Source organism: Sus scrofa, chromosome 5 (genome assembly GCF_054392235.1).
Source record: "Sus scrofa isolate SSC_HxYL_T2T_F1_AM1 chromosome 5, Sscrofa_HxYL_maternal_Yorkshire_Landrace_v2.0, whole genome shotgun sequence".
In the NCBI taxonomy this organism is placed as follows: Eukaryota; Metazoa; Chordata; class Mammalia; order Artiodactyla; family Suidae; genus Sus; species Sus scrofa.
The window spans coordinates 67,791,281-67,815,281 of record NC_139387.1 but is presented as its reverse complement, the minus strand read 5'-3'; the positions used below and the strand labels follow the sequence as shown (position 1 = coordinate 67,815,281).

The 24,001-nt window shown below is 52.4% G+C and overlaps 2 protein-coding genes and 1 long non-coding RNA gene across 9 annotated transcripts in view; 2 read left to right on the top strand and 1 right to left on the bottom strand.

Moving 5' to 3' along the window:
- Nucleotides 1-2,333: 2,333 nt before the first annotated feature.
- On the top strand, nt 2,334-9,265 carry LOC110259110 (uncharacterized). Its single transcript, XM_085024877.1, has 4 exons — nt 2,334-2,441; nt 4,363-4,462; nt 6,397-7,924; nt 9,171-9,265. The coding sequence occupies exons 1-4, from the start codon at nt 2,334-2,336 to the stop codon at nt 9,175-9,177; spliced, it is 1,743 nt and encodes a 580-aa protein (XP_084881003.1). The 3' UTR covers nt 9,178-9,265.
- A 3,575-nt stretch (nt 9,266-12,840) lies between these two features.
- Nucleotides 12,841-20,983, bottom strand: LOC110260586 (uncharacterized). The gene is made up of 2 exons (XR_014803846.1): nt 20,625-20,983; nt 12,841-17,649 (listed from the first exon to the last, which is right to left on the bottom strand). It is a non-coding gene; the product is annotated as an uncharacterized LOC110260586 (long non-coding RNA).
- Nucleotides 20,984-21,037: 54 nt separating this feature from the next.
- The window catches only part of LOC110260739 (uncharacterized), a 147,397-nt gene continuing 144,433 nt past the window's right edge, over nt 21,038-24,001 (top strand). For 2 of the 7 annotated variants that reach the window (XR_014803843.1, XM_084956753.1), the window contains exons 1-3: nt 21,038-21,731; nt 21,873-22,167; nt 22,482-22,609. The gene's annotated coding sequence lies outside the window, so the exon portion shown is untranslated. Of the gene's footprint in view, nt 21,732-21,872; nt 22,610-24,001 lie in introns of those variants that run through there. The other 5 variants (XM_084956748.1, XM_084956754.1, XM_084956751.1 and 2 more) reach the window with 4 other exon arrangements.

The window sequence follows — 24,001 nt, the reverse complement described above, 5'->3', positions numbered from 1 at the left end:
TGCATGCAAAGCAATGAAACTAGAACACACCCTCACACCATGCACAAAAATAAACTCCAAATGGCTGAAAGACTTAAATATACGACAGGACACCATCAAACTCCTAGAAGAAAACATAGGCAAAACACTCTCGGACATCAACCTCATGAATATTTTCTCAGGTCAGTCTCCCAAAGCAATCGAAATAAGAGCAAAAATAAACCCATGAGACCTCATCAAACTGAAAATCTTTTGCACAGCAAAGGAAACCCAAAAGAAAACAAAAAGACAACTTACAGAATGGGAGAAAATAGTTTCAAATGCTGCAATGGACAAGGGCTTAATCTCTAGAATATATAAGCAACTTATACAACTCAACAGCAAAAAAGCCAATCAACCAATGGAAAAATGGGCAAAAGACCTGAATAGGCTGTTCCCTAAGGAAGATATACAGACGGCCAGCAAACACATGAAAAAATGCTCAGCATCGCTGATTATAAGAGAAATGCAAAGCAAAACAACCATGAGATACCACCTCACACCAGTCAGAATGGCCATCATTAATAAGTCCACAAATAACAAGTGCTGGAGGGGTTGTGGAGAAAAGGGAACCCTCCTGCACTGTTGGTGGGAATGTCAACTGGTACAGCCACTATGGAGAACAGTTTGGAGATACCTTAGAAATCTATACATAGCACTTCCATATGACCCCACAATCCCACTCTTGGGCATCTATCCGGACAAAACTCGACTTAAAAGAGACACATGCACCCGCATGTTCATTGCAGCACTATTCACAATAGCCAGGACATGGAAACAACGCAAATGTCCATCAACAGATGATTGGATTAGGAAGATGTGGTGTATATATACACAATGGAATACTGCTCAGCCATAAAAAAGAATGACATAATGCCATTTGCAGCAACATGGATGGCACTAGAGAATCTCATACTGAGTGAAATGAGTCAGAAAGAGAAAGACAAATACCATATGATATCACTTATAACTGGAATCTAATATCCAGCACAAATGAACATCTCCACAGAAAAGAAAATCATGGACTTGGAGAAGAGACTTGTGGCTGCCTGATGGGAGGGGGAGGGAGTGGGAGGGATCGGGAGCTTGGGCTTATCAGACACAACTTAGAACAGATTTACAAGGAGATCCTGCTGAGTAGCATTGAGAACTATGTCTAGAAACTCATGCTGCAACAGAAGAAAGGGTGGGGGAAAAATGTATACATGAAAGGATAACTTGATCCCCTTGCTGTACAGTGGGGAAAAACAATAAATTTTGAAAAATGCTGTTACTTTCTTTTCTTGAAGCTGGACCATTGAATGCAAAAAGACATCCTCTTCTGCCTCTTTTTCTGTCACAAACCAATGTGAGTGATGAAAGCTAGGTATGAAATGTACATCTGACTACAAGTGTAAGGGGAAAACATAGGGGATCTTAAGCAAGAAGGTGATAAGACCTAATTTATAATTTTAAAGACGATTCTTGCAGTTCAGTGAAGAAATGATCTCGGATGTGGTAGAGGCAAGAACATTACCAGGACCAGCTGGAGGCGGTTACACTCCAACCAGGAGAAGAAGAACCATCTCCTGGACCAGATTGTTGTAGGAGAGGTTGCGGAAGGATTGATATTTGAGGTACATTTGAAGGTCCAGCCAACTTGACCTGCTAATGGAGGAGGGCAGTGGGGATGAGAGCACAAGAAAGACTCCCAGATTGTGAAAAGAGTAGCTGAATGAACAGTTGTTAACTGAGAAAAGAGTGAGGGAGGGCAGGTGTTAAAACAGACAGGAAGTCAGGATTTCTCATGGGGACACGCTACCTCAAGCACACCTCCAAGAGGGCAAGGGCACTGCCTGGGGGCTTCTGCTCATCGGCAGGTGCCTAAGCTCCTGCTGCAAGTCTTGCTCTCGGCATCCACCCCACCCTTCCTGACTGACACCCTTCTCTTCCAGCTCCTCCATTTCCTCTGCTTTTGTTGTGCCTGCCGAGTTCAGAGCTGATATTTATCCCGTCGCACCTCACTAATCTCTTTCCTGCACTGCTGACATCGGAGAAGGGGAGTGAAAGGTCCTGAGCTGAGTGATATTTTGAAGACTTTTCTGCTGTCTTCCAGTCCTCACCACACCAAAGGGAAGCCTGCCTTCCAGCAGGACCGCCCCCTCCACAGCCCCCACCCACGTCTGCTGCCACTCCACTCCCTTCCCTTCCTTCCCGCTGACCCTCCTTTCCCACTTGAAGGGTGACCAGAAGCCACCTGGGCAGGATGGGGCCTCTCCACATCCTCTTCCACAAAACTGTCTCAGGAAACCAAAGACAGTCCTCCCAAAACGGTAATGGGACCTGTGAAGCCCAAGAAGCTACTCCTTTCCTCGCACAAGCCCAGCTGGGGCCATGCTGCTTTCCCACACTGCCAACGGCTGTCCCTTTTCGGGACGACAGCCGTAGCTACGCCAGGAGAAGGAAGCAATGTGCCCGGTCACCTTGCCAGGGCAATGGTATCTGGAGGAAACCCCACCGTATCAGGAAGCCGTCCTGAAATGTTACTGGCAGCCCTTCAGCAAGGCCCACATTCTGACACGCACATGCAGAGACCAGGACCCACTCATGTAACACTGGCCCAGCAGGACAGTGTGTGGCATTTCCAGCCACATGGCCCTCCATCTGATACCCTCCCCCCACACATACACACACACACTCTGCCCTAAAATGACCCTTGTCTCGGCTGCAAACCGACCACTAACACAAGCCCTACACGGTTCTGAAATAACGGGTAGCCGAGGCTACGTATAGTCGCAAGGATCCAAGGAAAAAAGCTGAGGAGGATAATATTGGGAAGAGGAGAATAGCCAGCAATGGAGAAGAGGCAGGCAGGTAAGGAAGAGAATTAAGGGGGCATTCCCACGGTGGCTCATTGAGTTGAGAAACCCACACAGTGTCCTTGAGGATGTGGGTTCGATCCCTGGCCTCTCTCAGTGGGCTAAGGATCTGGCCCTGTCGCAGGCTGTGGGAAAGGTTGCAGATGCAGGCCAGGCCTGGTGTTGCTGTGGCTGTGGAGTAGGCCTCGGAACTTCCATATGCCTCAGGTGCGGCCATCAAAAGCAAGAACACAGAAGAACATTTGCCGAGGAAAACTTACCTAGTTGCCAAATTTTAGAATGAAATGTCAACAAACCTAGTAAACACTCGACCTAGTTTGGATGCTCTATTTAAAAACTCTTCCCAAAAGCATAGCAAAAAAAAAAAACAAAACAAAAAACAAAAAACTTAGATATGAGACTTAAAACCAGGAGGACTGATGAAGGAGATGTAACATCAACAAATAAGTTTCAGATAGGGGATGGGGAGAAACGAGTGGCAGAACTTTGCAGAGAAAATTCCCCGTGATGAACAACGATCCGAGAACACAGTTGCTAACAAGGAAACTGACGGAAGAAGAGAAGGGCAAGACAGTGCCATGGAGGTTTTGAAGGGAATAGCCCTTTGTCCAGCAGGATGGCATAAGCATGGCCACTGAACAGTCAGTGGGGAACAAGAGTTGAAAACACTGCTTAGCAGGAAGGAGGGACATGGACTCTTACAAAAGAAGCGGCACAAAGTCTTGTACACATGCAATGACATGATCCATTCAAGGAACTGTGTATGCATTTGGTGCTGTCCCAGAAGGTCCCCGGAGTGTTCTGTGTCTACCTTTGCCTTCGGTAAATACCAGCACACCGAAGGCTGTTTATACGAAGGAAGAGTATCGGGTCACCTTTGTTCCACACCACCAAGTGGAGGGAGAGCCTCCCGGACGACCTCTGGGGGCCCGGGCAGGCTGAGTGAGGCTCAGCCTTCCGCCACCCGTGTGTGCACGACAGCACTTTTCCACATACGTTTCAAAGACAGACAGAGAGGATGTGTGTATCAGCAAGACGTTTTGCTACCTAGCATATACATATGGACAGACAGGCCATGAGTGATGGAGCCTGGGCCACGATCATGGCCAGAGATATTGACCAGCGTCGTCTGGGCTACAGGATCACGGCCAACACACAGACACACAGACACATGCACAGCCCACACACCAACAGCTCCACGAAGGACAGAGCAACAGTCTCAGGGAACAGATGGCAGTCAAAGGATGACAGAACAACTTTGACGTCTGCGCCGATGGCTTGGACACTGTTCCTTCACAACTCGGGCTCAAGTCACATGCTGCACCTTTGAGAAATGACACACGGACACCCTCTTACCCCCTCCATCCTGCTGGGCTAAAGCTCAGCTCTAACCTTTCCATCCAGTGATGAGGTCCGCCCAGCACGGAGCTCAAAGATACCATTGTCCTGCTGGTCTTTATAAAGGAAGCTGCCTGGATTCTCCCAGGACGGAGCTGAGAACAACCGCAGCACTTCCTCCAAGATGCTGCCGATCCTGCTCTCAGTGGCCTTGCTGGCCCTGAGCTCAGCTCGGAGCCCGTTTTTTGGTAAGCACCAAGAAGCGGGGGGGGGGGGGGGGCGTTGCTGAGACTCTGCGTGGGGTTCGTTAGATGCCACGGGAGTGAGGGTGCTGGTAGAGAAGGGGGCGGGGGAGGTGGAAAGCCTGGGCTGCAGGTGCTTAAGGCAAGGATAAGGCCCCTCACACCCTGGCTGACGCTACATAAAGTGTACCTGGAACCCCGTACAGAGTCTTGAACCACAGACTGACAAGGGAAGACTGGCATTTCTGCACACGTCTCACTGACTCGACTGTGAGGGATGCACTGCAGGGAGGCCCGACCAATACAGAGAAGTGTCCTCAGGAAGGCATTACAGTCATCAGAGCAGGCAGGGGGAGAAGGTGGCCTCGCGAGAGGGGGTCACACACACGCAGGAGGGGACGCCCGGGTCAGACTTTTTACTGAAGCGAAAGGGATCAGGACCCTCAATCTCTCTAGCTCACTCTCCACAGAGACACAGAGATCCCAGGGCCCAGGGGTTGCAATTTGCTCCCATTCACACGCCCCATTCCATAGTGCTGTGGAAGGTGGTACCCGCGTGTTGACTCCCGGTCACCCCACCTGGGTGAGGCCATGTTAATGTAGGTCAAGTGTCTCATGTGGAGGGAGAGCAGAAGGACAGGAAAATAAGACACAGAAACACCCAGCACTTTACCTGAACCAGCATGAGGGTAGACCGGAAACCAGGGGGACAGGAAAACCAAACCAAAACGAAAACCCAGGGCCTCCTCTCTTTGGAGTCTGTGGTGGACCCTCAGCATAAGAACCACCCCGTCACCCCTTCACGTCGTCCTCCCTTTGCAACGGCATCTTGCAAAGGGTGTGTGGACGAGGTACTTGGGGCATCTTCCAAGGCATCTGGCATGCATTTTGCGCTTTATCTTGTGCTTTTCTTCCTTGAAGGCAACAGTGCAGGATTTCCCAGCCTCCTACCAGATAGGTCACCTCAAATCCTCCATCGACTTCCTTTCTGTTTTTATCTTTAGCAACTGCTCTGTTCTAGAGTGTCTTGTCGTTTTCACTGTCTTGTCACGACTGGATGAATGTTAGTATCCCAGAGGCTATAGGCCATTCTTTACCAGCCGCGACTCAGGGACCCACGAGCAGGGCCCTAAGGTGCATAACAGAGATGTGTAGCTTGGATGCCACAGAGTATGTGGCCTGCTCCCTCAGGCCAGAAATGACAGCTGAGGGAGGAGAGCAGAGGGAAGCAGCTCAAATTCTGCCTCCTCCAGTCTACTGAGCACCAAGCCTTCCAGTGTTCTCGTTGTCCCCAATGCCCCTCGGTGTACGTATATGGTTTATGGAAAAATGCAAAGAACTGGGGTCTGGGTGGCTTTTCTCTCTGCCTCTCCATTCAACTGTGTCCTTGTGCCAATGAAAATTGGCCACGGTTATTCAGCAAATCCTGTGTGGGCCGTCACGTTGTCTTTCGTTCTCTCTCTCAGTATTTGATCCACCTCGGCTTGGAGTATGAGGCTTCCACACAGGCACTCAAGTGACCAGGGTTGGAATCACAGTTGGCAGGCTATGTCCGTGACTCAACAAGTAACTGCCAATGTTTCACTGCGTTAGCTTTTCTTCTGTCCTTGGAGACCTCCCCTGGGAATTCTGAGACCTCCAACATCTCGCTTGCCCAATTTAAGGGACACGCTCTTTGCCAGAGCAAAGCTCTATTAAGACTCACTAAAGTAGTGTCTGCAGAGGATGGAGGCAGTGAGGAGGAAGGTTGTTGGTAGAAGAGAGGCAGGCTCAGCAGAAATGGACTAGCTGACAAGGTGTTCAGGGTTCAAAATGTGAGGGGGCGTGTACCACCTACAATGTGCCCTATTCCTGTGTCCGGTCTCTACAGATTTAGAGGATGCAAACTCAAACTCCGCTGAGAAGTTTCTGAGACCACCTCCTGGAGGCGGACCACCCAGACCCGCTCCTCCTGAGGAAAGCCAAGGTGAGGGACATCAGAAGAGACCACGACCGCCTGGTGACGGACCCGAGCAGGGACCAGCCCCACCTGGTGCCAGACCCCCGCCCGGACCGCCCCCACCCGGACCGCCGCCACCCGGACCCGCCCCACCTGGTGCCAGACCCCCGCCGGGACCTCCACCACCCGGACCACCGCCACCCGGACCAGCCCCACCGGGTGCCAGACCCCCGCCCGGACCACCCCCACCCGGACCACCGCCACCCGGACCAGCCCCACCTGGCGCTAGACCTCCACCCGGACCGCACCCACCCGGGCCACCGCCACCCGGACCAGCCCCACCTGGTGCCAGACCCCCGCCGGGACCTCCACCACCCGGACCAGCCCCACCGGGTGCCAGACCCCCGCCCGGACCGCCCCCACCCGGACCACCGCCTCCCGGACCAGCCCCACCTGGTGCCAGACCCCCGCCGGGACCTCCACCACCAGGACCACCGCCACCGGGACCCGCCCCATCTGGTGCCAGACCCCCGCCCGGACCGCCCCCACCCGGACCACCGCCACCCGGACCCGCCCCACCTGGCGCCAGACCCCCGCCCGGACCGCCCCCACCCGGACCACCGCCACCCGGACCCGCCCCACCTGGTGCCAGACCCCCGCCACCCCCACCCCCACCCCCACCCGCTGACGAACCCCAGCAGGGACCAGCCCCATCCGGTGACAAACCAAAGAAGAAACCACCCCCACCCGCTGGCCCACCCCCGCCACCACCACCCCCACCCGGACCACCGCCACCCGGACCAGCCCCACCTGGTGCCAGACCCCCGCCCGGACCGCCCCCACCCGGACCACCGCCACCCGGACCCGCCCCACCTGGTGCCAGACCCCCGCCCGGACCGCCCCCACCCGGACCACCGCCACCCGGACCGTCCCCACCTGGTGCCAGACCCCCGCCGGGACCTCCACCACCCGGACCACCGCCACCCGGACCCGCCCCACCTGGTGCCAGACCCCCGCCCGGACCGCCCCCACCCGAACCACCGCCACCCGGACCCGCCCCACCTGGTGCCAGACCCCCGCCACCCCCACCCCCACCCCCACCCCCACCCGCTGACGAACCCCAGCAGGGACCAGCCCCATCCGGTGACAAACCAAAGAAGAAACCACCCCCACCCGCTGGCCCACCCCCGCCACCACCACCCCCACCCGGACCACCGCCACCCGGACCAGCCCCACCTGGTGCCAGACCCCCGCCGGGACCTCCACCACCCGGACCACCGCCACCCGGACCCGCCCCACCTGGTGCCAGACCCCCGCCCGGACCGCCCCCACCCGGACCACCGCCACCCGGACCTGCCCCACCTGGCGCCAGACCCCCGCCCGGACCGCCCCCACCCGGACCGCCGCCACCCGGACCAGCCCCACCTGGTGCCAGACCTCCGCCCGGACCTCCCCCACCACCCCCAGGTCCCAGCCCACCAAGACCTCCACCAGGCCCGCCACCCCAGTGACCCGGAATTCAAGGACAGGTATGATCCAGTTCCCTTTCCTCCCCTGGCCCGAAGCCCTGCAGGTGCAGAACTCTTCAGTGTTTGTCTTGTTTTGGTCATGCCCATGGCATGTGGACGTTCCCTGTCCAGGCATTGAACCTGCCCTGGCAGCGGTCACCACAGCCACCGCACGGACATTGCTGGGTCTTTTACCTGCTAAGCCCGCAGGAAGCGCCTCAAACTTTTGGGTGTCCCTGAAGCAACTGGAACCACGCTGAACCTGCCTAGCCCCAGGCCCGAGTTTTCAGGATTTCCAGTCAGACATCCCGGCATAGAGTAGCAAGCCTTGGCAGGTTTCACATCCTATCCGAGGTGATTCTCCACGCTCAGAAGCAGACAAAAAGTGCCTTTCCCCAGTCATGACCTGTCTTACTCAAGTGCGCTGGGAACGAGCAAGGAGAGCTGTGCTCTGCCTTGGACCTCTCGTCCCCTCGTCCTCAGGCACACTGTCTTTCTGTCTCAGGTTTCACCTGACCAGGCCTCTCCGGTCCACTGTCACTGCGAAGCAATACTGGAAATACATACGGCTGGATGCTACCTAGTTTAAAAACCTTTCCAGCATGTGCTCAAGTTAAAACTAGTAAAGAGAAAGGCAAGAGGCCACCTCTCAGAGGCATAGCACATCCTCCCTCCCCACTTCCTTCCCGAAAGGGTACTCCGGTTCACGCTGTGGGACACCTCCCTGGACACATTTCTACCTATTTAAGTGCACACGCTTCTTTAGCCACACAGGAGAGCATACGTCTCCATTGCTAATTTCAAATAACGCATTTCTTAGAACTCTGCCAGGCAAGCTCATGGACCTCGGTGGAGCTATCGGGACCCTTGTTTTTGTTGTTGCGGTTTTGTTTTAGCACGGCACACCATCCATTACCTGGCTGTGCCGTGGTTCCTTTACACACCACCCCTACCAGGCTGGATTCATTGCTCGGCTCTTCTGGAATATACGGCAGGAACTGTTTTGTTCACACACCACACACGTATGCACATTATAGACAGCAATTCAGAGAGAGGCAGCCTAAGAAGGATCTGGCCAACAACAATGCAGAGCCCATTATCTGCTAGGTACCTTCAGGCCAGGAACGAAAAGGAACGAGGCAGGGAAGAGGAGGAGGAGGAAGAAGAGAAGGACAAATGTCGGGCTCTCGCCCGCTTCCCTTTAGTGAGTGGCCGGCGTTAGAAACCACCTGCCACACCTCTATGACCTTGCTTTTCTGTGTTCCAGAAAATGAGCGTGAAAACACCCGTCCTTCGGAGAGCCATGACATTGGAATGTGACGGTTGAGCTTCGATTACCAATAAAATCATCTGCATCCAGTTTCTAAGTGCCCCGTGTCATTCTGGGTGTTTGGGAGGCTGACATTCGAGGGCCAGGATCGTGGCATAGGAGCATCCAAGACCCCGTGTCACTCTTGCGTCCAGCAGGTTTCCTCCCGGACCGCATGTCTACAAAGCATTTCTGCTTCGTCCTTTGCTTGCGGAAAAGAATGTTTCTGTCCTTTTCTACCTGCCAGGGCCTCCTCCTCCTCCCCACTGACCACCGTATTCACAAGCCAGGGGCCTGTCCCTGCCCTTCCCTGGGTTCTGCAGCACCAGTGTACCTACGGTGTTATGACTTTCACACCTTTGACTGAGATTCTAGGAATTTTAGGGAAACAAGGAGAATAAGCCAACGTGAAGGAGCTGCACAGGCTGAGGAAATCCTTAAACTTGCTAAAGTAATTCACCCTGCCGCGAGGGGCACAAACGTGACGCGAGGTCCCGTTCCCTCCAGCCCACCGTACCCATCCCCCCTTTTGATCATGGCTGAGTGTTCACCCTCCCTCGTTTTCTCCCTCCCCACTCTTTGGCAATCCTGAGTGCGTTTCATAAAGGAGGCACTTTTTGTATTCGAAAAAGCGAGGTGTCTGGATCAATCACAGCGGGCTAACCTGCTGTAAGAACAGACAGGGCAGACAGTCAGAAGGCCTCGTGGAGGGATCAGCACCATTAGCCACGACAGTGGCGCTGCAAGGGTCGGAGCCCCTCCCCGAAGGCCGCTCCAGTGTGTTGGCGGCTAGGGGTGCCGAGTCTGAATCAGTGAGGTTCTGAAATCCTGGAAGAGGGGAACCGCCCTCTCCGGATTCCGCAGTTCACCAGGCAGGCCGCGGTTAAAGGCCACTGGGGATTGATGCCATGCACGCCTCAGATGACCCCAGGGCCACCATCCACCTCAGAGCTTCGTAATTTTCACGATGACTAGGCAGTAAAGCAGCATACACCCAGACACCAGCCTGACTTTCACCCTTGGGCCTTCAGCCTTGTCTTGCCTGGTCCAGTACATTCCCGGACATGGAGCTGTCGGCTTGAGAAGATGATCAAGAAGCCAGATGCCACTGGGAAGCACGCTGACCGTCTCTCACAGCAGCCAGAGTGCCTGCTCTGTAGTCACCCTTATTCATTTTCACGTTGGTTACTGCGTAGTTCCCCTGGTGTCTGCTTTGCTTGTGTGCTCTGGCTATCACTCCTGTGTACCGCACATCTGAGAAACGTCTATCTTCTTCTGAATCTTGAACGTCTTTCACCTGAATCTCTACCTCTCGCTCTGACTCTGCTGAATTCTAGTCAACTGAGGCTACACTTAGGCATTTCAGGGTCCTTCCTCCTCACGTGGCAGGTAATGTCCCTGAAGACACCAGGGCGGGTGGGTGTGCCCGGTTATGAGTCATCTGCTGCTCTGTCTTTATCTCCCCACGGGTCTCCAGTGGTTGGCCCCACAATGGCACCGAAGATGACTTTTGAGGCTCTAGCTGGTTCTGCTTGTCAGGCAACCTGTCACCATCCCATGGTGTGCCTCTGTCCAGTCTCTCTGCTTCGGCCATTTTCCAGGCCAGTTCATACCTCTCTCGTTCACCTGGGAAAAGACTGTGCCAACGGGGGCAGAGAGGGACCGTTGGTCCAATCGTCTTTGTTCAGTCATTTCCCATCCACTGCACAGCTTCTGGCTGGGCAAGCAGGTTCCTGCACAGGGTTTCAGCTGAAGGCCATCCACAGATAGCCTTGGCGTCATTCTTCCAAGCGTCTTGGACAGACTGATATTTCCTCTGGCAAACCTCAAAATCCTATAGGTGTGGGGTGTGGGCCAGGTGTAGTGGGAGCTTAACAGAGCCTAAAATGCATTTCTCTCCATCGCTTTCCCCTGAGGCATTCTTCTCTGTCCCTAGGCCCAGGGAATTTCTTTGTGACCGGAAACCCTTGCTCTTCAAGTATTTCTGAAGCTTCCAGGCCAAAAATAAACGTCCTCCTCTGTGTATTTTTGCAGCTTCGAATACCTTTGATCGTAAGAGAATTATGGTTGTAGCCGGTGAGTCCATAGTTCAGCTAAAAATGTGGAGCCGGTTGCCACGTCTGAATTACCAAGTGAGATGCACATGGGAGTTTCCCTAAGGAATGGAAAAAACTGGGCTCATCAGGACTGGGTGAGGCTACGGAACAAGGAGGAACCCAGGCCAGGATGGAGGGACTAAGAATTCCGATGACACAACAGGGAAAGGATGTTTGAAACTCAGATTACCTGCAATGCTCACAAGGAGCAAGTGCATCTGAGGAGGATCACATTCTGCACAGGGATTATGGAAGGGAAAAGTGACAAGCAGAGGTGTTATGGGAGCGCTCAGCTCTCAGGAAAAGGACAGCGCAAGTGGGGGACTGACGACAACAACAACAACTACTAAAATAAAAAGTAAAGTAAACTAAAGAGGCAGGAACGTTCTTCTCAGAAAAATATCCTCCTTTACCACACTCTTCTATCCTGGCAGCCTCCAGTCAGGTTCAGAGCTTTTGCGCCTATGGCCTGAACCCATCAGCTCACAGAAACTAGCAGTGCTTCTCAGATGTGTGGAAAACCCGTTGGAAGTGGGTTTTCTCCCAAATTCCGTCACAAGACTCCTGACTGAGACCATAAAGAAAAGGCACATGCCTCATGAGCTCTTCTTAGAGGCAGCATAGGTTAAAAGTAGAATATTTTAGAACGGAGGGCTTTCTCTAAGAGTTTTATAGTAACTTGTCATAGCTAGGTGTTTAATCAATTTTGAGTTTATTTTTATGTATGGTGTTAGGAAGTGTTCTAATTTCACTCTTTTTCTTGTGGTTGTCCAGGTTTCCCAGCACCACTTATTGCATAGGCTGTCTTTTCTCCATTTGCATATTCTTGCCTCTTTTGTCATAGGTTAGTTGACTGTAGGTGCGTGGGTTTAATTCTGGGCTTTCTATCCTGTTCCACTGACCTGTATTTCTGTCTTTGTACCCTTCCCATACGGTTTTGATGACTCTTGCTTTGTAGCATAGTCTGACGTCAGGGAGGCTGATGCCTCCACCTCCAGGTTTCTTTTTCAGGATGTCTTTGGCTAGTCTTGGTTTTTTGTGCTTCCAAACAAATTTTAAAAGATTTTGTTCGAGTTCTGTGAAAAATGTCCTTGGTAGTGTGATAGGAATTGCACTGAATCTGTAGATGGCCTTGGGTAGTATAGTCCTTTTGATAACATTGATTCTTCCAGTCCAAGAGATGGTATGTCTTTCCATCTATTTGTGTCGTCTTTGATTTCTTTCATCAGTATCTTATAGTTTTCAGAACACAGGTCTTTTGTCTCTTTAGGTAGGTTTACTCCTCGGTATTTTATTCTTTTGGATGTGATGGTAAACGAGATGGCTTCCCTAATTTCTCTCTCTGATCTTTCATTATTAGCATATAGAAATGCAGTTGATTTCCATGTATTAATTTTGTATCCTGCAACTTTGCCAGATTCATTGATGAGCTCTAACAGTTTTCTGGTAGAGTCTTTAGGATTCTCTAGGTATAGTATCATGTCATTGGCAAATAGCGATAGTTTTACTTCTTCCTTTCCAATTTGGATTCCTTTTATTTCTTTTACTTCTCTGATTGCCATGGTTAGGACTTCCAAAACCATGTTGAATAGTAGTGGTGAGAGCGGACATCCTTGTCCTGTTCCTGATCTCAGCAGGAATTCTTTCAGCTTTGCACCCTTGAGAATGATGGTAGCCCTAGGACTGTTATATATGGCCTTTAATATGTTGAGGTAGGTTCCCTCTATGCCCACTCTCTGAAGGGTTTTTATCAGAAATAGGTGTTGGATTTTGTCAAAGGCTTTTTCCACGTCTACTGAGAGGATCATATGGTTTTTATTCTTCAATTTGTTGATGTGGTGTATCACACTGATTGATTGGCAAATATTGAAGAATCCTTGCATCCCTGGGATAAATCCCACTTGATCATGATGTACAATCCTTTTAATGTATTGTTGGATGTAGTTTGCTAGTATTTTGTTGAGGATTTTTGCACCTATGTTCTTCAGTGACATTGGCCTGTAATTAATTTTCTTTTGGTGTGGTATCTTTGTCTGGTTTTGGTATCAGGGTGATGGTGGCTTCATAGACTGAGTTTGGGAGTGTCCCTTCCTCTGTGATTTTTTGGAATAATTTCGGTTAAGGATCTGGTGTTGCTGTGAGCTGTGGTGTAGGTCACAGAGGCGGCTTGGATCTGGTGTTGCTGTGTCCGTGGCTGCACCTCCAATTCAAACCCTAGGCTGGGAAATTTATTATGCCTCAGGTGTGGCCATAAAACACCAAAAAGGAGTTCCCGTCGTGGCTCAGTGGTTAGCGAACCTGAGCAGGATCCATGAGGACGTGGGATTGATGCATGGCCTTGCTCAGTGGATTAAGGATCCCTCGTTTCCGGGAGCTGTGGTGTAGGTCACAGACGCAGCTAGGATCCCGCATTGCTGTGGCTATGGGGTAGGCTGGCAGCTAGAGCTCTGATTCCATCCCTAGCCTGGGATTCCTCCATATGCCTTGGGTGCAGCCCTAAAAAGACAAAAGACAAAAACAAAACAAAACACATAAATACAAAACAAAACAAGTCCCGCCCCCCAAAAACCTCCTCCCAAAATGCACAGCACAAACCAAACGGAAATGAAACTCTACATTAAATCAGAGAGGGTTGAGAAGGTGATATAACATCAGCAAATAAGTTTCAGATAGGGGATGGGGAGAAACGAGTGGCAGAACTTTGCAGAGAAAATTCCCCGTGGTGAACAACGATCCGAGAACACAGTTGCTAACAAGGAAACTGACGGAAGAAGAGAAGGGCAAGACGATGCCATGGAGGTTTTGAAGGGAATAGCCCTTTGTCCAGCAGGAAGGAGGGACATGGACTCTTACAAAAGAAGCGGCACAAAGTCTTGTACACATGCAATGACATGATCCATTCAAGGAACTGTGTATGCATTTGGTGCTGTCCCAGAAGGTCCCCGGAGTGTTCTGTGTCTACCTTTGCCTTCGGTAAATACCAGCACACCGAAGGCTGTTTATACGAAGGAAGAGTATCGGGTCACCTTTGTTCCACACCACCAAGTGGAGGGAGAGCCTCCCGGACGACCTCTGGGGGCCCGGGCAGGCTGAGTGAGGCTCAGCCTTCCGCCACCCGTGTGTGCACGACAGCACTTTTCCACATACGTTTCAAAGACAGACAGAGAGGATGTGTGTATCAGCAAGACGTTTTGCTACCTAGCATATACATATGGACAGACAGGCCATGAGTGATGGAGCCTGGGCCACGATCATGGCCAGAGATATTGACCAGCGTCGTCTGGGCTACAGGATCACGGCCAACACACAGACACACAGACACATGCACAGCCCACACACCAACAGCTCCACGAAGGACAGAGCAACAGTCTCAGGGAACAGATGGCAGTCAAAGGATGACAGAACAACTTTGACGTCTGCGCCGATGGCTTGGACACCGTTCCTTCACAACTCGGGCTCAAGTCACATGCTGCACCTTTGAGAAATGACACACGGACACCCTCTTACCCCCTCCATCCTGCTGGGCTAAAGCTCAGCTCTAACCTTTCCATCCAGTGATGAGGTCCGCCCAGCACGGAGCTCAAAGATACCATTGTCCTGCTGGTCTTTATAAAGGAAGCTGCCTGGATTCTCCCAGGACGGAGCTGAGAACAACCGCAGCACTTCCTCCAAGATGCTGCCGATCCTGCTCTCAGTGGCCTTGCTGGCCCTGAGCTCAGCTCGGAGCCCGTTTTTTGGTAAGCACCAAGAAGCGGGGGGGGGGGGGGCGTTGCTGAGACTCTGCGTGGGGTTCGTTAGATGCCACGGGAGTGAGGGTGCTGGTAGAGAAGGGGGCGGGGGAGGTGGAAAGCCTGGGCTGCAGGTGCTTAAGGCAAGGATAAGGCCCCTCACACCCTGGCTGACGCTACATAAAGTGTACCTGGAACCCCGTACAGAGTCTTGAACCACAGACTGACAAGGGAAGACTGGCATTTCTGCACACGTCTCACTGACTCGACTGTGAGGGATGCACTGCAGGGAGGCCCGACCAATACAGAGAAGTGTCCTCAGGAAGGCATTACAGTCATCAGAGCAGGCAGGGGGAGAAGGTGGCCTCGCGAGAGGGGGTCACACACACGCAGGAGGGGACGCCCGGGTCAGACTTTTTACTGAAGCGAAAGGGATCAGGACCCTCAATCTCTCTAGCTCACTCTCCACAGAGACACAGAGATCCCAGGGCCCAGGGGTTGCAATTTGCTCCCATTCACACGCCCCATTCCATAGTGCTGTGGAAGGTGGTACCCGTGTGTTGACTCCCGGTCACCCCACCTGGGTGAGGCCATGTTAATGTAGGTCAAGTGTCTCATGTGGAGGGAGAGCAGAAGGACAGGAAAATAAGACACAGAAACACCCAGCACTTTACCTGAACCAGCATGAGGGTAGACCGGAAACCAGGGGGACAGGAAAACCAAACCAAAACGAAAACCCAGGGCCTCCTCTCTTTGGAGTCTGTGGTGGACCCTCAGCATAAGAACCACCCCGTCACCCCTTCACGTCGTCCTCCCTTTGCAACGGCATCTTGCAAAGGGTGTGTGGACGAGGTACTTGGGGCATCTTCCAAGGCATCTGGCATGCATTTTGCGCTTTATCTTGTGCTTTTCTTCCTTGAAGGCAACAGTGCAGGATTTCCCAGCCTCCTACCAGATAGGTCACCTCAAATCCTCCATCGACTTCCTTTCTGTTTTTATCTTTAGCAACTGCTCTGTTCTAGAGTGTCTTGTCGTTTTCACTGTCTTGTCACGACTGGATGAATGTTAGTATCCCAGAGGCTATAGGCCATTCTTTACCAGCCGCGACTCAGGGACCCACGAGCAGGGCCCTAAGGTGCATAACAGAGATGTGTGGCTTGGATGCCACAGAGTATGTGGCCTGCTCCCTCAGGCCAGAAATGACAGCTGAGGGAGGAGAGCAGAGGGAAGCAGCTCAAATTCTGCCTCCTCCAGTCTACTGAGCACCAAGCCTTCCAGTGTTCTCGTTGTCCCCAATGCCCCTCGGTATACGTATATGGTTTATGGAAAAATGCAAAGAACTGGGGTCTGGTTCCCTCTTTTGTGCTGCTCCATTCAAATGTGTCCTCATATCTAATTAACACTGGCCACAGTTATTTAGTGAATCCTGTGTAGGCCATCACTTGCTCTTAGTATTTCTTCATCCGGTCTTGGAGCATGAGGGCTCCCCTGATGCACTCAAGTGGCCAGACTTGGAGTCATAGTTGGCAAGCACTGCCACTGTCTCCAAATGTAAGGGCCATCATAACTGACACTGATAATCTCTTTGCTTTTCTTCTTTCCTTGGAAACAACCTCTAGGAAAGCTAAGAATTCCATGACTTCTTTTTTTGCCCAATTTAAGGCAATTTCGTTTGTCTCTAGAGCAAAGAACTAAGATGCAACATTTCTAGTGTCTGAATGAATAGGAGTACTGCCAAATAATGCTGTGGGTGGGAGGGAAGTTGATAGTGGAGAGGCAGGTTCGAAAGGAAGAGACTGCCTGATGGGGTGACCAGAGACCAAAATGAGAGGCACCCTTTCCTTCCCCTAGTTCCTCTATTCCTGTGCCATACCTTACAACAGATGTACACAACTCAAATCAGAGCTCCCAGGAGCAGTTTCCCAGCCCACCTCCCGGAGGACCTGGAGGACCACCGCAGAGACCTCCACCTAATGGTGAAGACCAAGGTGATGGACCAACGTAGGGACCACCCCCACAAGGTGATGGAGCTCAGCAGAGACCACCCCACCAGCACACCATCATCAGCATCACCATCCTCCTCCACCTCCTCCTGAGAACACCACAGACCACCCCCACCCAGGGGGGAAACCATAAAGGCCCGCCCAGGACAGCCACCCCGGTAATCTGGAACTCAGTGACAGGGAGGATCGAGGGCCCTAAGCCTTACAGGTCTGAAACTTTAATGTGTCACGGAATCAACCAGAAACAGCTTGAAACTGCACAGGCCTGGATACCAGTTCTAATGACTTCTATTCCGTTCCCTGCTAGAGAGGAGCAAGCCTGCATATTTTTGACAGACCGGCCAGGGCGATTCTGACTGTAAGAACCATGGCCCCCAAACTGCCTCTTCCCCGATGACTACCTTCTTCATGTGGGCTGGTAATGAGCAAGTAGAGCAGTGTCTGCCTTTCGTCCTCTCCTCTCCTCCTCCTCCTCCTCCTCCTCCTCCTCAGGCTCAGTGCCTTCCCATCTCAGGTTTCCAGCTGACCAGGCCTATCAGGTCCAGCGGTGCTGCCAATGACACCTTAGCTTTCATCCTGGTCGGTGTTTTCCAGGTCTTTTAAATATTTCCTATTACATTCATTTACATTCAAGGGAACAGAAAAGAGAACCAAAAACAAAGATATGAGGCCAAATTGCAAAGGCAGATCACATCTTCCCTCCCCACAAGCTTCCCCCAAAGCCACCACAGTCAAGTCTTGTGAACAACCCTTGGAAGCGCTTAGGCCTCTATAAATACCTACCCTCCTCTTTGATCCACAAGTGCTCTCATACTTCATATGCAGCCCTATACGCTGCTCACTTCAAATTACTTATTTCGCAGAACACGTCCATGTCGTGTGATCCCAGAGCCACAGGGATCAAGTTGGCCCCTCTCCCTTTTCTTTTCAAGTCTACCCCAGCCCATCGCCTGGCTGTGCCATGATCCCTTTAAGCAAACCGCCATCAGTGGACACTTAGGCTGGATGCAGGCTTTTGCTGCTATAGGATAGGTTCCAGTGAATAGTTCTGTAAAGACGTACTAAGAATCATCCACAGCACTCAAGAGCTAAAGAACTTCAGAAGAATCTTTTTCATTCATCTTGCAAGCAACAATTTTGAGCCCACTCTCTGTTAGCTGCATACAAACCATACACAAAGAGGAATTAGGGAGGAATGGAGAGGAGGAAGAAGAAGAGAGAGAGAAGATGGGCTCTCACCGACCTCCCTTCAATTGCCAATTACCGGTAGGGACAAGGAACCACCGGCCAAACCGCTCTGAACTTCCTTTTTTGTTTGTTTCAGACAATGAGTAGGGAGACACCTGTCCTTCAGAAGGCCATGACATTGGAACGAGGCAAGCTATCTTCAATTTACCAATAAAACAATCAGCCAGCCTCCCGTTTCTAAGCGTCATGTGTCGTTCTGGGTGTTTGCGAGTCTGGGATGTGAGGGCCACGAACACAGCACAGGAACGTCCGAGACCCCTTCTCATGGATGCTTCTAGCAGGCTTCCTCCAGGAACACTTTCCTGGAAAACGTTTCTGCTTTGCTTTTTGATTCGGGGACAGGAACAGATCTCTCCAGGCTGTCTACCTCCTTGCCAATGACATCTTTATGCACAAGCCAGCTGCGAGTCAAAAAGCTCCATTGTTTCTCACCTCCCCTGGATTCCACACCAAGAACGCAGTGCTTTTCATCATTTTCAGACCTTTTCCTGAGAGTCTGAAAATGTGAGGGAAACAAGGAAAGACTGCAAAGGTGAAGCAGGTGCTCAACCCAAGGGAAGAATCCTTAAGATGGCCAAAATAACTGATCCTCTTTGCTAGGGAAGGAAGCTTGCTTCTAGGTTCCTTCTCCCTCAAACCCACTCATCCCCATTTTCTGTTTCTGATTCACTGCCCAAGTCTCTCCCTGCCTAGATCCCCCACCACTCTCGAACAAAACCTGAGCATACTTCATGAACGAGGCAGCATGCCATATGTTAAAAAGCCAGCAGGAATTTGGAGTCCTTCAGACATCAGCTTCTAGCCTCTCTGTTTTTTGTTCGCACTGCATTTTTAGCAAGCTCCTTCGACTCTCAGAGCCTCAGGTTCCTCACCCATAAAATGAGGATATTCATAATAATAATATCTACCCTAGAAGACAAAGAGTATTGAGGTAGCATACAGAAAAACCCTGCAGAGATCGCCTTCAGCACTTCCTAATTATGACGACAGGGAAGAACCATAGACATAACATTGCTAAGAAATTAAAGGCTCCTAAATGAAAACTGTTCAGACTGCATTCCCAAAATATCAGACAACAATATTCTCTGACAATGCGTCTTACAAGTTTTAAAAAGAAAGGGAAAACAGTCACTCTGTCTATTTGTTTGTTTGTTTGTTTGTTTGTTTGTTTGTTTTTTAAGAGCATCTTCTGGTGTCTTTGTTTCCTGGGGCAATACTTGCTCCATCACGACACACTGCTAACTCCTCCCTCCCTTTTCTCACAAACTTGGGAAGAGTTCCTGGCTTAACAGACACATTTACAATGGACACGAGGAAATCAGCATTTAAAAAGAAACCTGCCAGGGAGGTTGTTAACATGGGGAGCAAAAGTATATTTGGGTTGCACCTGGCACTTCCATCTGTCTTCGCGCCCGCGAACCCGGTGAAGGGAACACAGGGCGCGGGCGCAGCCGGGTCCCTGCCCCCGACACTCCGCCAGCGATGAAAATCTCCTCTGGGACACCTCCATGGTGGCACAGAGCCCATCCCCAAGCATCCCTGGGAAACTCTGACAACCCGCATAGCCTGGCAGGAAGGGATCTGAGGAACACTCCTTCAGAGCTAGAACCATCCTCCCTCCAGGGCTTGTCAGTCAGTGCTCTTCCCTTGAATGATTTTAACTTCTTACACACTATGTCACACAACTAACTCCAACTGAGCCAGCAGGTGGCCGAAACAAAGTTAACTGCACCAAAGAGACTGCCCTTAAACTTGATTCTCCAGTAGTGCATGTTTAAATCTAGTTCAAAACTTCATACGCTGTTGACTGTCGCTTTGAACTGAGAGACTTCCAAGCCTGACTTTGGTATCCACCAAGTGAAACAAGAAATTTCAGCTTTCTGTCCTCAAACTGCTCCCTCTGGTCTCCCTTTCCTCTAGAGATACAAATGCACTTCGCCTAATTTGGACAAGTCTTTTTGTAAAGAAATTCTTTTCCGCTTTCTACTTTCTTTCTCTAACTTCTGTCTCGGCGCCGTGCCCCTCGGGCAGACGTGAGGGGTTCTGGGCACAGGCTGTGGCTGTGGTCCGCATGGCAACCGCACCCCTGAGAGGAGCAGCGGCTGGGGGGTCCCACACCCAAGGCTCCCTCTCTGCTCGCTAGAGGAGGCTTTCTCATGAGAAAGGCGCCTCGCGCCCCACACAGCGTCTCCCCAGCGGGTCCACCAAGGCACTTCCGGAGATGCCAGTTCGTGGCTGGGCCGTGGCCTGCAGTTCGGGTACCAGTGGGGCCAACGTTCGCCTTTGTGGGCAACGGGGAAACGCTTGCGCAGCCTCAGGGACACCCGCCCGCCTCACCTGGGCACTTTCCTGGAGGCGCACAGAGCCTCCTTCCCGTCGCCGGGCCGCCGCCGCCGCCGCCATCCCTCGTGCGCGCGCCCGCGAACCCGGTGAAGGGAACCCAGGGCGCGGGCGCAGCCAAGTCGGTGCCCCCGACACGCCGCGCGAAGGAGCACGACGAGGCAACCCCCGCCTCCACCCCCAGGGTCACCCTTCCCCTCTCCACCCCCAGAGCGCGGCCCGCGGAGCCCCCGCACCGTGAGGGGGATCCCCCGGCGCTCGCAGGAGCGGGAAACGGCGCCAGCGGGCAGGCGCCTGAGGCAGGGCCCTCGAGCCCGGCGGGGGAAACCGCCCTGGGACGGGCAAGGCGCGCTCCCGCCCCGAGCGCGGCGCGGGGCGGCGCGCGAAGCCCCCTCCCCCGCCCGGGCCGCGGGGCGGGCCTCCGGCGAGCCGCGCGCCCAGGCGGCCAGGCCTGAGGCTTGCCCCTTGGGGAGGGCCGAGGCCGCTGGACCCGTGGGGCACCGGCGGGAGAAGCAGGGCGGCACACGTTGCGCACCCCCGCCTGCCACACACCACCGCCCGGCCGGCGGCAGAGGCGCGAGCCCCGGGGCGGAACCCGAAGGGCCGACCCTCTCGCCAGCCAGCCGTGTCCATGCCTCTTCTGGCGCGTTTTAGGCCCGGCCCGGGAGAGCCGGGCCTCCCCACGTCCTACTACAACCGGCAAGTGTTTCTGCGTTTTGTTCTTCCTCAAGACGTATTACTTTTTGAAACTGCTTTATTGGGGAAGAGTGATTTACAGTGTCGCCCTAGCTTCGCGGGTTTACAGCAAAGTGAATCATACACCTACGTGGTCTTAGGACCTGTTGTCAGTGGTGCTCCCAAGCTCTGACCAGGAGACCCTCGTGCGTTCTGCTCGCTGAAAGTGGCAGAAAGCACCAAGTGCCCCCTAAGCCGGCTTGCAAGAAAATGGCCTGAGATATCTACCCTCCTTTGCAGCCCTCCTACCCCCAACCGCACCCACTCAGAGCAGCTCCAGTCCAATTGGTCTGTGACAGAAAAAGAGGCTCCCAAAGGGGCAGAAGGGGACTCCTGTTGCAGCCCCTCCTCCAGCTTCAGAAAGTCAAGGTAACAGAATTTGGCAGAAGGACCATCAGTTGGTGGACAAAAATCTGTGCTTTCTTATCAAAGGAAGTCCAAAACTCTGTGGGTCTGGCAGGAGTGTCTCAAATGTTGTGGGTCACAATTTGTATCTTTTCTTGCCCCCAGAACATTTTGGTTCCAGAGGCAAGAACCCCAACGAAAATTCGCTGATGCGGAAAAGGGGAAAGGGAACATGCACATAACAGAGAGGTCCAATATGTGTGGATTTAATGGCTCCGTGTTATGAGAAGGCTTTAACGCCTCCGTCTTCCCGTGCGGCTACCAGGATGACTGCGTATGAGCTCCGTATGCCGTCCCCGCATCTTCACGGCTCACTCAGATATGAAATCTCTGGAAGACACTGACCAGGGAGGCTCCAGTCAATGCCAGCTGCTCAGCCGATGCCTGGGAGTAAAGCTAAGTATTATGGTGGGCCCAGACCTATACCAAGCTCGGTGGCCTGGGGTTTGGGCATCTATGATGGGGAGCTTTAATGGGATGCCACATCTTGAAGTACTTTCCCCGGAGACAAGGATGTGGGCAGGCTGCCCCCCAAATCAACATGTCCTATGGTTTCAGCACTGACAGTCCCCCACGCTTTCACTTGTTGTTGTTGTTGCCGTTCTCTCTTGTATTATTTTGTTCCACTTTGGATGGAGCCAGGATTCTAAACCCTTCTCCTCATGCGCCCTTCTTTCCTGGAACTCGTTTAACTCAAAATGTTCTGTCTTTCAGATCCTATCTACAAGTTCCCTATGAGCAAGGATGCAATTCATCTGCTTCTGGGAACTTGAGCGTGCTTGAAATTACAGGAGGTCTCCTACTTCCCGATTGGGAGCTTTGGATTTTAAGTTCTTCGTTCGGTAAAGTATATTTCTGCAGACCATGGACTCCTCTTGACGGATAGCATTGGTGGTAGGGTGAACTGGGAAGCCAAATAACCCTTCATTTGTCAGAAGAGGGTAAAAAAAATAATCCATTCCTGAGTTGGCAACAACTATCATAGATAACAACAACGCTAGCACCTGACATCCTATGTGGTGACTCTAAGAGTAGAGGCCAACCTCCGGAAATAGATGCGTTGTCCTTAGGGAGTTCTCCCCTTTGAGTTTCTCCCAAGTGGTGTTGCCTTGAAAAGGACAAGAGAGTAACGAGGGGAGATTTGCTTGTCTGTTGCGGTACAGCAACTACCCCCACATTTAGCAGCTTGAGCCATCAGCATCCATTGGTTCATGATTTCGGTGGGTTCCCTGTCCAGGAATGGATTGGATGGGTGACTGTGGCTCAGGGTTTGCAGGAGGTGGCAGTCAGGCCGTCCTCTAGGGCTGTCCTCTCAGGTTCCGCCAGAGGAAGACCTGCTTCCACACTCCCTCACGGTGGCGCGTGGTCCTCAGTTCCTCACCACGTGGACCTCTTCATAGGCCCGATGCCCTCACAGCACACCAGCGAGCTTCCGGCTCACAGGGCCGGCTGCCCCCCGGAGCAAGCCATGCTGGGACAGAGTGAGAGAGCAAAGCAGAAATGGAAGTCACCATCTTTCCGTAACCGTGTGTCACAAAGCACATCCCAGTACTTTTGGGCCTGGGGTAACCATAGAAGCCAGTCCAGTCCGCATTAATGGAAAGGGAAATCAGGTTCCCTCACTTGACAGGAGGAGTGTGCAGTAGTTTGGGGGCATATCTGTAAAACCAGGGCAGGAGGCTTTTGAGTTCCTTCATGTGGAATCACCCTATGGGTCTGTGATAAAAGTCGTTAGTCACATTATCGGCATCCAAGATTATTTTTCCAAAAGTGAAGCTGTAGCCACAGTGAACCTTAGGAAAGATTCAGAAAAGTCCCTTGAGCACCCACATTCCTGGACGTGGACCTTGTCCCTCCGCTTGGTATGGCCCTCACGACCCAGACAGCCCGCCTTAGCAGCCCGCGAAAGCTTAAGGTTTCCCCTTTAAGAGTCATAACAAGACTCGGAGCAGCACAGCTCACTTCTGTCGGGGAAAGATGGACTCTCCTAAAAGGAAAAGTGAAGAACATGGGATCTTGGGGACCCTGTGGAGAGGAGATGACATGGAGGGGGAAGATGGAATGTAGTTCTTGTCGGGGAACATACTGACAAAGCCCTAAGACTGCTAATCAAATTCCAGTTAAAATCTCTGTACACGCCGGCGTTCCCGTCGTGGCTCTGCAGTTAACGAATCTGACTAACGTTCATGGGGGCGCGGGTTCGACCCCGGCCTGGCTCAGTGGGTTGAGAATCC